At 37.7% G+C, this 14865-nt stretch overlaps 1 protein-coding gene across 14 annotated transcripts in view; it reads left to right on the plus strand.

Moving 5' to 3' along the window:
* EMSY (EMSY transcriptional repressor, BRCA2 interacting) overlaps nucleotides 1-14865 on the plus strand; it is a 46633-nt gene that overhangs the window by 14569 nt on the left and 17199 nt on the right. For 10 of the 14 annotated variants that reach the window (XM_088051236.1, XM_088051229.1, XM_088051227.1 and 7 more), the window contains 4 exons: nucleotides 4237-4496; nucleotides 8924-9188; nucleotides 11210-11482; nucleotides 13562-13711. In XM_088051236.1, coding sequence (XP_087907362.1) covers nucleotides 4237-4496; nucleotides 8924-9188; nucleotides 11210-11482; nucleotides 13562-13711 — 948 coding nt within the window. Of the gene's footprint in view, nucleotides 1-4236; nucleotides 4497-4739; nucleotides 4881-8923; nucleotides 9189-11209; nucleotides 11483-13561; nucleotides 13712-14865 lie in introns of all 14 variants that reach the window. The other 4 variants (XM_088051241.1, XM_088051233.1, XM_088051234.1 and 1 more) reach the window with 4 other exon arrangements.

A 14865-nucleotide genomic window follows, 5' to 3' on the forward strand; every position in this document is an offset into this window, starting at 1 on the left:
CCTCCCAGCAGTGGGACGTAAAGATGGCTGCTGCTGTGATACAGGTAGATTTACGGGGTTCACAGCCTGTGTCGATTGCTCGTTAATGATCTTAATTATCAAAAAGTACGAAAAAACCAGTGGAGGTAGCCATCTCCTACAGCATTCCAGAGAAACTTTTTAAAGGCTGACTCGAGGTCCATATCAAGCCAATTCCATGGCTTGAGAAAAATGAGGAAGTCTCTTAACTCTTGTTAAGTTGTTGTAGCATAATTACTTCTTATAAATTTTTTTTATTTATAATAAACATCCTTCTTTTGCTTTGAAATTTCGTGACCCATCCTAAGTTCCCCAGTCCTCACCTGACATCTTGTCAGATGATGAAAATGAGCACTCCTTCCACCCTTGTCCAGCAAGAGACTGTGTAGGCTTCCTTTCAGCCTTTCTTCAGTGTGTGTTGCAGTCTTCCTTTCAGAATAAAGCTTTATTCCCAGGATAGTATCCACTGGGGCTTTCTTGACTTGTGATTCCTGGCGTTCGACCTCACAGAGACACCACATTGTCAAGATGAAAATAATGAGGGATGGGACCACCGTGCTATTTAAGATGATTTATTGCTCAAATAAGGCAGATGAGATATCAGTCTCAAAGGTGTGAGATTTGGAGAGAAGCAACAAGTCAGCCATAGCTCAAGGTAGTAATGGGTTTCTTCCTCACATAGCAATATATAACATTTTGGTCCAATAGACAGTTAACACAAAACTTGTTTCTACTTAATAACCTATTACCTTTGCCTAATTTTGCTGCACTGCGTCTGTCTTCCAGCCAATAAACTGATAGATCACGTACAAACACACATCTGTAAATCAAAGCCTTCAGTGTCAGTAGGAGTTTCCATTTTTCTGTTTCCCACAAAGTTATTTAATTGTTATTTATTAAAAAATATTATTTTTATGCTATATGTATATATCTGTGTAAGCTTCTAGCCTATCAGAAATGTCACATAGTACATAAATACAGTGTTACTTGAAAAAAAACATCGTTAATGGTTCTGTCAATCCATGAAACCCATTGCATTAAGGTTTTTAATTTTTCTGATCTATGCACTAATCACTTGGCTTTAGTTTGAAGATTTAGGGGAAAATGTTCTTAACATCTTAAAATTTTAATGTAGACTTTATTGAATTATTGCATGATAATGAGTATCAAATAAGTCTAGTTACATGATACAGGGATGATCATTTTTATTGTCTGTCCCTAGATTTAATTTTTTCCCTACTTCATGTGCTTCATTTTGTTGCTACTGTTTTCATTGACTTTTTTTTAAAGGAATTGTGGTTCTTTCAGAGTATGTCACATCAGGCACACTGATTTTAACAAACCTGCTTAGGAGCAGATTCAGGAGATCTGAGTTACAGTCAGGACTTCGTCACTGGTCTGTGGTGTAACCTCTTCCAAGTCACAGTCTGATTGAGCCATTAACCTTTCCAAGACTGCTTCCTTACTTAGCAAGTGTGAGTTACAGTCAAAGCTGTATTGCCTTTAACTAAATGTCCGTGGAATACTTTGTATGACAATTTCTGACATGAAATTATAGGAATAATATTCTTGCAAAACCCCAGCAGTGAAAACAGGAGGTGAAATGAGCTGTACTTAACATAAAATAATGCTCTGCTAGTTTAATGTTACTTTCTTTTGTCTTGATTGATTGGGAGTTGATGGGGTTTTTTGTGTATGAGGTCCACAAACTAAGTTTTTTGTTATTTCTTGGTGCCCCATCAAAATAACAACTGTGTCCTAACATGCTAGCTGCATGTGGATTTTGGATTTAAATGGATTCTGAGATTTTTAAATTACTGCACATGGTCAATATGATTAGTGTACTTACAGTAATACTTAGGAGCCTGTCCATAATAAACCTTAAAGTTATGTAATCAAATCTCTGCTTTATAGAGGGAGATCACCATGAGGCTTATTCAGGGGCATAAAGTAAATTATTTATTAGAGCTTTGAAATTGGGTTTTGTGGATTCACACTTCACTTGTACTGCTAAAACCAACTAAAGCTACATTTTTTTTTGGAAGAGAAGTTTGCTTCTCTTCCCTAGTTATGTTTCCTGTCTGTGTAGATACAGCTGTCTGCCTTTGGATGTGTACCTGCAAATGAGCTTCTGCTCCTCCTGAGAGAGAATAGCATTTTTCAGAAACTGACTGTTGTGGTGCTGGGCAGTTTCTTGTCCATGCTAGTTCTTGCATCTTCACTTTCAGAATGCCAGAATATTTAGTAATCTTAATTAGAGATTGGCCATAGTTAGATCTTGTCCCTAATTAGAGATTGACTACCAACCAAGTTTGCTTTTTTGTGAGACTGCTTTTTGCTGTGATGATATTCTTTGTCTTTAAGCTCCAGGCACATGGAATAATATTTTCAATCATCTTTTGCACAGGCAGGATTATATCTGTTCAGCTTGTCTCTGATTGTTTTTCTTTTTAAATTGTTTGACACAGGTTAACAAGGCATGCATAAATAACAGGGTTGCAGATTTGTCAAGGTTGGAAGAGACCTTCAAAATCATCTAGTCCAACCATCTACAACCCAGCAACATCTTAATCACCTCTAAACTATTTCCCCAAGTGTCTCATTCAGATACCTCCTGAGCACTTCCAGACTGTCGTCTCCCTGGGCAAGCCTGACTACTCTTCCAGTGAAGTTTTTTTTTTTTCTAATGTCTAATCTGGATCTCCCCTGGCACAATTTGAGGCTGTTTCTTCTTGTCCTGCCACTTGTTAGCTGGGAGAAGAGCACAGCCCCTATCTGGCTACACTCTCCTGTCAGAGAGTTGAGAGCAAGAATGTCCCCCCATAACCTCCTTTTCTCCAGTCTGAGCCCCCCCACCCCAGCTTCCTCAGCTGCTCCTGATGCTCCAGACTCTTCCCCAGCTCTGTTCCCTTCTCTGGATGTGCTCCAGCACCTCAATGTCTCTCTTGTCAGGAAGTACCCAGAAGTGATCCCAGGATTGGAGGTACTTCAGCAGTGCCCAGCATAGGGAATGGTCACTGCCCTGGTCCTGCTGCAACACCAGTGCTGGTACAGGCCAGGTGTCATTGGCCTTGCTCACCTGGGCACATCTGGCTCATATCCAGCCAGCTATTGACCAGCATTCCCAAGTCCTTTCCTGCTGGGCCACCCTTAAGCCACTCTGCCCCCAGCCTTTGTCTCTGCATGGGGTGGTTGTGATCCAAGGGCAGGACCAGGCACTTGGCCTCATTGAACCTTAGTGCATGGATCCAGCTTGTTCAGATCCTTCTGTAGAGCCTTCCTGCCTTCAGTGATACCAGGTAGTTGTAAGGTTTGCAAGGTTATTAACCTGTATTTTTCTGTAATCTAGACTTGTGTCTTTCTGTAATTTATGGATCTGTAGCCTACTTTGGCAAGTTTCATAACGGATTTAAGATCCATTAATCATGCTGTTTTCCTTTGCTGAGCTGAATATTGCAACAGATTTTTTTTTTTTTTTCTATGTGTGCAGTACATGATTGTGAGAAAGAAAGAACTCTTTTGAGCCTGGACTTCTTTAGTTTTTCATGATTGTGTGTTAGGTGCCATTTTATATTTGTTGCACAAAATGCACCAAAGAAGGCAAAAGCTGATGAAGTGAGGATTGACCTTCACAGTTAAACTATATAGTACAAAAAAAAATATATCTCAAGATGTTGTCTTGAACTGAAAGGCAGAAGGGTACTGCCTTTAAGTTAAGGATAAATATAACATGACAAGAGGTGAAAAGGCTGAAGTCTAAGGAAACTATAGGGGGTTAAACTATGATAGTCCAGTTGCTGTGAACAAAACCACCACCAAAAAAAAACCTAAGTACTGTAAAGTTTTAAACTAAGATATGTGTGACATGATCCAAATCCCCTTGTGTGTGTAGTCTCACTAGTCAAACTTCTGTAGACATAATGAAAACCCTGTACTGTCTCTTATGTTCTTTTAATCACTCAAACTGAAAGAAGTAAACTGAGTAGCTTGGAGTTTTGGGCTCTGATTCATGTCACTGTGAGTGTGGCCCGTATCAAGGACTAAGAGCATCTGAGGTGTGATACAGCTTGGTTGTGACCATAAGATGAAATTTATACTTTATTTCTTTTTGTCTTACTTGAAAGAGGGTGTAAGACTCAAAAAGGATGTAGTGTTTCAGAAAGCACTGAGATCTGCAGTCAGGGGAAACATAATTTAGAAAAAGTATTTCTTTTCCAGGTGTCAGCTGCTCAGATGATGATGAAAAGCCCCGCAAAAGACGGCGAACAAATTCTTCTAGTTCTTCCCCTGTTCTCCTGAAAGAAGTCCCGAAGGCAGTGACTCCTGTCACTAAAACTATCACAGTGCCTGTAAGTGGGAGCCCCAAAATGAGTAATATAATGCAGAGCATTGCCAACTCCTTACCACCACACATGTCGCCTGTGAAAATAACCTTCACTAAGCCCTCAACACAGACAACAAACACCACAACACAGAAGGTATGTGGGGGAAGCTGCCAAATGTTACTTTACTCTGATTTTATCAATGAATAAGATGTGATGTTTGACTCTTCCTTTCTGTGATCTGACAAGCTGTGTTTTAAGGATTGCGCTTGGGATAAGTTAATCCCTCTTTAAAACGAACAAAGGGAAAACCAAACTCGTGTATGAATTTAGTTCACCTGTGTGTGAAAGGACCTGGATTGACAGCCGTGGAGACTGAAGCCCTCTTTTTATCCACAGAACAGGTACAGCACAGGCAGCGGGAGTGCAAGCTTCCCCCAGACTGCCCCACCAATGTGCCTCAACCCTGACCTGAAGGGACCACTTCTAGGGATGAGAGGGGATTCAGTCTCCATGCTCATTCAATTCTTGGCCTGTCTGGTGAGACTGCCAACAAGGTTACCAGTTAGTACCATTTGTGGTGTTGGGTTTTGTGATATGGACACTAGTCCACTGAGAACTGGATCACATAGGCCACTGAACAGCCTTCAGATGGTAACAACTGTTGGTCAAAGGTAATCTTTCTTATTTCTATTTTCCTTATTTATAATTATTCTTTGCAGTAGTAGAATTCCAGGAGAGGTAGCATGGGCTTTCCCTTGCCAAGCCTTTTATATAGAGACTGGTTTTTTGGGGTCTATAACACTTATTCTTGGAGCTGGTTGAAGTCCGGGGGGCTTTATTTTCCATTCAGTATTAGTGTGCCATTTATCATTCTACATTAACAGTGTTATAGTGGTCAAAATCAGTTGTATTATTTCAGCAATATTTCTAGCTTTTACCACAGTGGTGTGTGCAGAAAAGGTCTTCCTTGTTTAAATTTTGTATTGGACTTAGATTTTTAAGTGCCTAATCTATGGCATGAATGTATTACCATTCTTTAGGTGGTATTTCAGTTGTGTCTATTTTCCTGTTCTTAAGATTTAAGAAAAGATGAATGGTTTAGACCAAGTTCATTCTTGGTACAGCTATTAATTACAACAGATTTCAGGGAGAGGTAGGGTCTCTGTGGAATTAATTTTGCCTTGATATCAGCAGACTTATGGCAGGCTGGCCACTAAAAAGCATTTTTTTCCAACTATGAGAGTTTGACTATTGAGCTCAAACCTTTGCATGGTATTTATCATACTAGTCTTCTTAGTTGCTTTGTGACTCCCTTCAGATTAGCAGAGTTCCTGTGACTTGATTCTTGGAAACTTTAAAATCAAGTAAGATTAACTGAAATAATGTGCAATAAAGATCTTGCTTTCTGACCTCTTCCCACTCCAGGGAAGATGCTTTTATTTGATTCACCATTCTTTAACAGTGTCTTTAATCAAATTTCATCTCTGAATACATAAGTGTATGAGAGAAATCCATGAGTGAGCATAAACCATCAAATTAAATTCACTGAGGGCAGCTACTGCAGCGCTTGACCTATCCATCCTGTTGCACACTAAGGTTATAATTTGTGCAGGAAGAATTCTTTTGCCTTAAACATCTGTAGGGTTGTATTTAGTGTGATGCTATATATCATGGAAGTTAAAGATGGAGTGTGCTAAGCCTTCAGAAGAGTGGACTGTTGATAGGACCTTTCCTGCAGTTATGCCTCTCCACTTGTTCTGACATGGAGATTTTTGAGTTCGCTTTGCATTCTATTATTTGACTGTCTTACTAATCTGCAATTACAGGAGAATCAGTGCCTGTTTTGTTAGGCAGCCAGAGTAGTGTTTGTATCTGAACTTGTCACAGTGCCCTCTTTTGTTGGATTTATATATGCCAAAATACATAACTGGATGATTTTGGTGGGAGAAATCACCTTTTGTAGTTTTAAATTAAAAGTCAGTCTTGTTCATTCATATCCAACAGCACATTTCCAATTTGAATGTAAGTTGTTAGATATGAATGAAATTATTTTTTTCTGCTTGCCAGCTCTTTGAATTATTCTGGTATTTTAGTAGGTTTGAGGAAGATGTGTCGTAACAACTAATAATGTCACAGCTCCAGTTTCTGGATTCTCTTGTAATAGACTCATCTGTGTAGGACACGGAAGGCATCTAGCTAGTGAAGTTTCAGGCAGTTACAGTAACCTTATTTTTTCAGGGATTAAGTTTTGACATATCTCAAAATAGAGCTGACAGGACTAAATTCAGGACATGCTGGGAATTAGATTTTGCTGTAACAATTAAAACCAACAAAATTACCACCTTGATTTGTGTATGTGTGCGTGTATGTTTAAAGTCAGGCAGTTTCTCTGCTGTAAAACATGGTATGCAGTTTTAGTACCCATGATGAGATTATCTGGATAATTTCAACAAACATGACAGCATAGTATTTCAGAAATACAGTGGTTGTGATTTGAATTTTAATACTTCAGTTTTTACCTGAATTTTATCTTTTCTGGATATACTTTATACGTGAAGATTACTGAACTTTGCTGTGCTCTGTTAATTTTGAAAGACAAGATAGAATAGACAGACACAAACCTGCTTAGTCATAGTATAGCAGTCACTGTTGAACTGTAATACTTTACAGACTTTGTTCCTTCCTTGATTAAATAAAGAAATTTTTAGTGATAATTTTGGACTTAAGCAAAGGCAGTGGTCTACAGGAGTTGCAATTATGCCCAGATTCATTCTACATATCTGTACTTAGTTGGGATGCTGAACTTGCCCTGTTGTAGTATAGTTTATATTCACACTAACCTATAATCTGCATTTTTAAATTTCAAGTTGTCCTTTGACTGTGTTCCTAAATTACTTGTCCTGGGTGGAATGGAGCTGACCCTAAACTTCAGACAGTTGGAAGTATTCCTAGTGTTAACTGACAGTTTTGGAAACAGGATAAAACTCCACAGGCATATCATAGAATCTTTTTACTTCAGTTCTCATACTAGAAGAAGCTGTGTCGTGTTCAGCACATCTGCATGTTTGTAGCCTCAGAGCAATTTGAGAAAGGTGTTTTGATTAAATCAAGATTAGGAGGAAGGCAAAAATAAGACTGATGCAGAGAAAATGTTCTCACTGGAGAATGCAGTCAAGTAGAAAAGCAGCAGAATGTGCAAACCTTGTCCACTGGTTAGTTGTGGTCAACCTGCTTTGTAAGGTAGTGAGGTTTGATTTTCCTCAGATCAAGATCTTAAAGGTTTATCTGAGCAGCAGAGACATCAAACTAAGAACTGAGGCAAAAAGAGAGGCAGAACAGGCCATGGTGGTGAAATTTGCTGCTTTTATTCCATCCATGTGGTTATTTCCCATTTATTTATTTATTTTCATTTTTCTTTAAACAAATTATAAGCTCGTAATCTCTTGCTGCTTGATTTGTTGCTTAAATCTATTTCTGGTGTCATTATCATATTATTTCTTTATCAGGCAAGGTTTCAGTAGTGCTTGGCTAGCAGTATAAGACTTTCTGTGTGAGCTGACACAGGTTTTCTTTGCCCCTTTCGAACCTTATTTTTCTATCAGCTTTTGTTACATTGAATCATTAATAAGTTTAAATTTCCAAGGTTTTAATAACCAATTTTTTGTTGGGACAACAACATTACTAAAATAATTTCTCAATATCCTCACAGGATAAACTGAAAATGTTATATTTTTGTGCTTCTTTTTCTATTTTATGTATGTATGTAAGTACAAGAAGGGACATATAAGTTGAATGAAAGGAATTTCTTTATGTAAACAGTCCCCATATTTAATACTTAATTAATGTTTAGTTTTCTAGGTCAGTTGCGTAAGGACAGACTTCTTTCAATTCTGTCTCGAATTCTGTGTTTTTCTGTGTCAGATCAGATTCATGGAGTCATAGTTGTAACTTGCACTGGGGTGGTGTTTATTCTCTTCAGACAAATGGTTTTCAGACAAATCAAAGAATTTCTTGTTATTGAGAGCACTAAATAAAGCAGAAATTGCTTCTAACCTAAACCATTTTTCTTTCATGGATGAAATATTGTTTACAGCCTTGTAGATCAAAAGCATTTCCCATTACTGCCTCAGCAAGTGCTTGGTAATTGTTAAAAAAAACATCATCTATTTTCTCTTATTGCTGTTTCTTGATAGTTTTACAAGGTTTGGAAGAATGGCACTTAAAACTTGCTAGAAATCTGTTTAGTTTATCTTAAAATGGATTTCAAGCTTCATGGCCCACTTTAATGAAGTCAAATTCATTCCTGTCTCTTTGCCTTCAGACATGAGATAATTCTACTTTAATTGGATAATAATTGTTTTATTTAAAAATCTGAATTTTAAGGAAATGTTAATCACCACTTCTTCAAAATAGCTGAAACATTTTCTTGTGAGCACATGTGATATTGACCGTCTTAAAAGCTCTTAATTAACATATATCCCTAAAACTAAATAAGCAGACTGACATGTTACTGAAATTCTACGCTTTTAAATAGATGCAAGGAACAAATGAATTTCTTCTTGTTTGTTTTCTTTTTTTAGGTCATAATAGTAACCACCTCTCCAAGCTCAACTTTTGTACCCAACATCCTTTCCAAGTCCCACAACTATGCAGCAGTTACAAAACTTGTTCCAACATCAGTCATTGCCTCAACTACTCAAAAGCAGCCTGTGGTTATCACTGCTTCCCAGTCCTCTGTGGGCAGCAGCAGCAGCTGCTCCACTCCCTCCTGCACTGCAAATACTATTGCTGTGACTGCTGTAGTGTCATCCACACCATCAGTGGTTATGTCAACCGTAGCACAAGGTATGGCAATTCTCTTATAAAGGCTCTTTCATTGATGAATTGGACTTTGCGTTGAGAATGGCATTGGGGAGATGCACTTTTTGTTTACATATGAGTAAAGCACAGGACATGTGAAAGAAATTTGATGAAACTCATCCAAGAGACTCAACAAGAGTTCTTGTTGAACTGTTTTCCTCTGTACTTCAACAGTTAATGTGCAGATCCTCTTTTTAAAGAAGATGTGGTGGGGTGGTGTGACCTAGCTCTAAAACAGTATAACCTCAAAATTACTGGCTTTAAGAACTTTGTGTGGTGCATAGAAAAATGTATCTTTTCAATGTTTGAAGGTGATTGCATCTCTAAAAGCCCAATTTACAAAGATACGCAAAGTTCATCATGTAAATACAACTTATTAACATGCCCAGATAAAAATTCTGAAAGGTATTTTTATTGGTGTATTTTATCAGCTTGTGAGATTTAAAGTCTTTTATAATTAAGACCTGAGTGGTCCTGATTAAAGTTCCCAGGTTTCTGATTTCAAATTCCAGCTGTGTATACCAGCTTGACTGTTTCAGCTTCACAGCCAGCAGCTAGCATTTGAAAGGGAAGCTATGAATGAATGAATGAATGAATGAGCCTTAGTGAGCAGCACTTGAAAGAAAAACTGCCTGACAATGACAAGTGTCACATCACAATTTTTCCTGGTCTGTATTTTCCATTCTCGTACCATTCCACAAAACTTTGGGAAGCCATATCCAAGCTGAGGAGGTATTTTCCTTTCCCATTGCTTGTATTAATATAATCAGATATTAATTTATGGAGCAGAAGGGCTCAGAGCAGGCTTTCATATTGTTTGAACTGTTGATTTTTTTGTTAGGTTTGATCATGGAGGAGACTTTCATTCTAAAGTACATTAGGTGGACTATCTCTCCAATGTTTTTTTTTTCCAAGCCTGTCAGTGCTTTTGCAGAAGATGATGGTGAAAATTTTTGTGACGTGAACTGATAATGTCTTCAAATGTAAAGTTAAAACTCATGAATGGAAAGAGCTGCCCAGGGAAGTGGTGTAATCATTTTAAATTATGCAGTGAGAAAAGGGTTGCTTATTTAGATTGGCAGAACTGTACCTTTATTATGATTTCTGTCATTATCACTGCCATCTCTTTCTGTTTTCCACTACAATTTAGTTAAAAAATTACTTCATAAAATATGGACTTTGTCTGTTTAGGTGCTTATGGATGTGTAACTTAGTATTATATACAAAGACAGGTTTTGCTGTAAATGTTGTGACAGCTATGTAGGGGAATGACAGAAATAAGTAATAAAATTTATTTGGGTGCTTTGTCTTTTCACCTTACTGCAAACTTCTTTTAATCACTTACAAGGTCACCTAACCTAACAGCACAAAACAGATTGCCCACAGTTTTATAACAGTTTTATAACATACAATTACTCTATTTTTCTGTAAAATGCCAACCAACTCTTTTGCTAACAGATACTCCCAGTGTTGGTGGGTTTGATATTTGACATCATCCTATTACCAGCTTTTTGTCATTGTGATTTTAGAATTGTTGAATCACAGAATGCTTTGGGTTGAAAGGGACCTTAAAGATCTAGTTCCAGCCCCACTGCCAGGGGCAGAAACACCTTCCATTAAACTAGGTTCTTATAAATATTTATAAATATAAATATATCTATATATATATATTTTAAATACTTTCACTATAGGTATTTTGCTGTCTTAAAGCTTAAAGATGAGACTTTGAAAATATTATTGAATTATTTGTCTTACAAAAGGTGCAGAAGTAAACTGGGTTTTGTGGTTTTTCCATTAGCTGCTGTTCTGGTGCCACATTGAAAATCCATATAAGGCTCTGTTGTCTCCTAACAGAGCACTTCTGCTACATGGGAGCTTTATTTCCTCACATATATCAATGCATTTTTCAGTAGTAAAGATAATTGAAATGTAAGATTATTTTAGAAATTATAGTATCTTTCTTTCTCATTGCACTGTTGAATCTTAAACCCTTTACTCTTTCACAGGTGTATCTACATCAGCAGTTAAAGTTGCCTCTACCAGACTACCTTCCCCAAAAGGTTTGGTTGGGAATCCAACTCAGATCTTAGCACAGTTTCCCAAACAGCATCAGCAGTCTCCCAAACAGCAGCTGCACCAAGTCCAACAGGCCCAACAGCAGCAGCAGCAGCAGCCACAGCAGCAGCAGCTAGTGCCGTGTTCTGTAGCCCAGCAGCAGCCACAGCAATCTCAGCTGCCAGCTGGCATCAAGCCCACCATTCAGATCAAACAGGAATCAGGTAGTTGGAGTTGATCTTGGGTCACATTGATGAGGTCTGACTGCATCTCAGGAAAGTAGGGCAGAATTCTGTCCCAAATTTGCATGGGGGAGTGGTCATGAAGGCATCATTTCCTGAGTACGGGATTTGGCTTTAAACATGAATATAAGTAGATAGTGAAGGATGTTTTAATGTTTTCAAGTAATGGTAATTAAAGAATTTGGTTCTTTCACTCTTCTCGTTTAGTTCAGATATTACAGACCATGTATATATGTTTTTATCTTAGAGGTTGAGAGGTATGTAAATAACTTCAAAAGTAGCATTGGCAACCTGAAATACACCAGTTTTCTGAAGATCCAAGAGTTCTTCAACTATATCACCTGGAAAAAGGCGTTACTCCATGTTTTAATTATTTTCTTTGGTCCAGAAATCAAAACATACTTTTGAGGTGCTTGTCAAAACAAATACAGTTAGATCTGGAAGTTAGGCTGGATTCTTCTCATGACATTGATTCATTCAGCTGACTTTGGGCAAGTCATGTAATCTTTCTTTCTTGGCTTTTCTCTGCTGTAGCACACAGTTTTTTTCTCAGCAAGAACTAGTAAGAGATAAAGTTTGCAAAGTTATCCAGTTCTCAAAGAAGTGCTATAAAAGTGCAAAGTACTTTTATGTATATTAATTTGAAATCAGTATTTTGTTTTAATCCTGTCAGTAAAATTATTATTTTGTATCATACTATTTAGATCAAAGAATTAAAACAGACCATGGAAGAAAAAATAAACAGCCCTACTCCTGTCCTTTGATAAAACTACCTTTTAGATTATAGGACCATAGCTTAAGAAAAATAGTAGCTACTAATTAAGACATAAAGGCTTCCAGCCACTGAACAGTATCAATATGAGCTTCATTTCCTTGTCTTCTACAATGAATTTGGGCTCACCGTGCTTTTTAGTTAAAAGTTTCTTTGGAAATACCATCTGATACCAGTCTTTCTGGAAGATGTGAGTCAGTTTTCATGCAGACTACTTTTTATCCAGTTTTGTGTCTGGATGATGCAAAGACTTCAATTTCTTTCAGTTTGGAGCGTACTTGCTCTGTACTGTTTTTATTGTCAGTGTAGAGAGAAGAAAACATTGAGGATGCTCCACATCTCAAGTGGACAAAATTTTTCTTTTTAGAATACTTGTGTACAAATGTAAGTGCCTCATCTAGATGGGATTCATCCAGGTTGTGTATTCCATGGCATTTGACCACCACAATGCAATGCATTTGCCTCATCATGGAACAGATCATAAGATGCACATCTCCTGGATGTACTTTTGAACAGATGTTGTGAATCTGCTAGTTTGCAACTGAGAAGTGAGTTTCACAGAGGTACCATTCCCCAGTACAAAATGGAGAGAGGGAGCAGGATCCTTCAGGTACTAAAGTGCCCTCATCCTTCGTTCTTTCTCATTCTGGTCATAGCTTAAGCCAATTTTCTTTGTGGCTTTAAGATAACCAGTAAATCACGGGGAAAGAAAGCAGTTTATTTAAAGTAACCTTCCCTAATCAGTGTCACAGTTGCTTCCTTACAGTCACTAATACTCCTTGTACAGAAATATTCTTTAATTTATTCAGATTGGTGAAGTTTGTCTAGGCTTATGACACGTTAGGATTTACCAGCTGAATTGATTAATTATTTTGCTTCTAGATGGTTCATTGTATATGAACCAGTTCAGTCTTGGTTGTAACCTGTTGGCTCCTGGGAAAGTTCTAGTTTTTTGTATTATGGACCAGGAAAATTAAAAAATGACATCAACAAATCAGTGATGGAATGGACAGTAGAAGTAGCTAGGAACTGAAACAGGCACATAAAGGGCAAAGAATATTATTTGGTATTTGCAAAACAAGTAAAAAAATCCAACCAAAACTAAGCAAAACAAACAAACAAACAAAAAACCCTCAAAAATTAAATAATTTTTTTCATGATCAAGAATACATGGGCTCAGAATTGAAGCCTTGTGGGGCTACTTGCCCACTAGGCCTTGGTCTGAGGAAGCATTTCAGAAAGTGACTTATCGTGCCTGTATTTTAACAGTGACCTTTCTCCTTTCCTAGGTGTTAAAATAATCACTCAACAGGTGCAGCCCAGTAAAATCCTTCCCAAACCAGTTACAGCGACCTTGCCCAGCAGTAGCAATTCACCCATTATGGTGGTTAGCAGTAATGGGACTATCATGACAACTAAACTGGTCACTACTCCCACTGGTAAGTTATGGCTCTGAGAAGGGAAGGGAGGGTAAACCCAGATATACAGGTGATCAAACATGGTTTCTTAGGGTTTAAAAAAAAGCACTTACCTCTTCTGAACAGTGTGCACAACAGCACATTCACAATCCTGTTGTTACTTATTCTAGATCAGGATTTTTGCACTGAGTGCTCTTTTATTCCTCTGTTTGAACTGGTACATAAAAATACCATTGTTCCTTCCCCAATGGGTTTGTTTTAAAGGAAGTTTTCATGCAACCTATACAGATACTTTGCACTTCTGTAGTACCTTATATTACATGCTTTATACTGGTTTAACTCAAGCAGACAGATCAGCACCATTCCTGTTTTTCATAGATTGACTTCAAAAGACATGTGACTTGCTCATAGTCCTGCAGTGAATTTATAAAAAGACCAGTAAATTGAAATTTAAGCTCCCAGTGTTTTTCTGGGCATGTGATTGTATTTGTGTTTCTAGTAGATAATAATGCAGACTATTCTAATTGTAAACTTGCATGACGAAAACTTAAAAAGTAGCTTTATCTTGGTTTTCAGAAAACTTCATTTCCTGATTTTTTTTTTTTTAGTGTGGGCTGGGAATATTAGAACCATAAAATTGTTACAGTTGGAAAAGCCCTCTGAGATCATCAAGTCCGACCATTTACCCAGCACCACTGTGTTAACCACTAAAAACCTTGTCTCAAGTGCCACATCCACATGGCTTTTGAATGCTTCCAGGGATGTTGATTCCACCACTTTCCTGGGCAGCTTTTTCCTATGTCTGACCACCCTTCCCATGAGCAATTTTTTCATAATATCCTACCTGCTCCTTCCTTGGTTCAACTTGAGGCCATTTCCTCATGTTCTTAGCATAAACTAATGGTTAATACTCTGTTTATAACTTTCAAAGTACTCCACAGATACATTTTTGAGTACGTTAGAAAAAACAGAAGTTTTGCAGTTCATTTAGTTGGTAAAATCTGCATTGTGCTCTCTTGGATGTGAACACACCTTTCTTGATGAAACAAGCTGCTTTGCTCTGTGATCTTTGGCAATTAAGGGCACTATCTGCAGCAGTACAAGCAGAATAGAATTTCAGTGTTTGTGTAGCTGTTACTATTTTTGAACAAGTTTCTTTTGTGGACTCAGTTCTC

The sequence above is a fragment of the Pseudopodoces humilis genome, chromosome 2 (assembly GCF_049639895.1).
Source record: "Pseudopodoces humilis isolate 2021_Gansu_Grassland_sample_001 chromosome 2, ASM4963989v1, whole genome shotgun sequence".
NCBI classification, from domain to species: Eukaryota; Metazoa; Chordata; class Aves; order Passeriformes; family Paridae; genus Pseudopodoces; species Pseudopodoces humilis.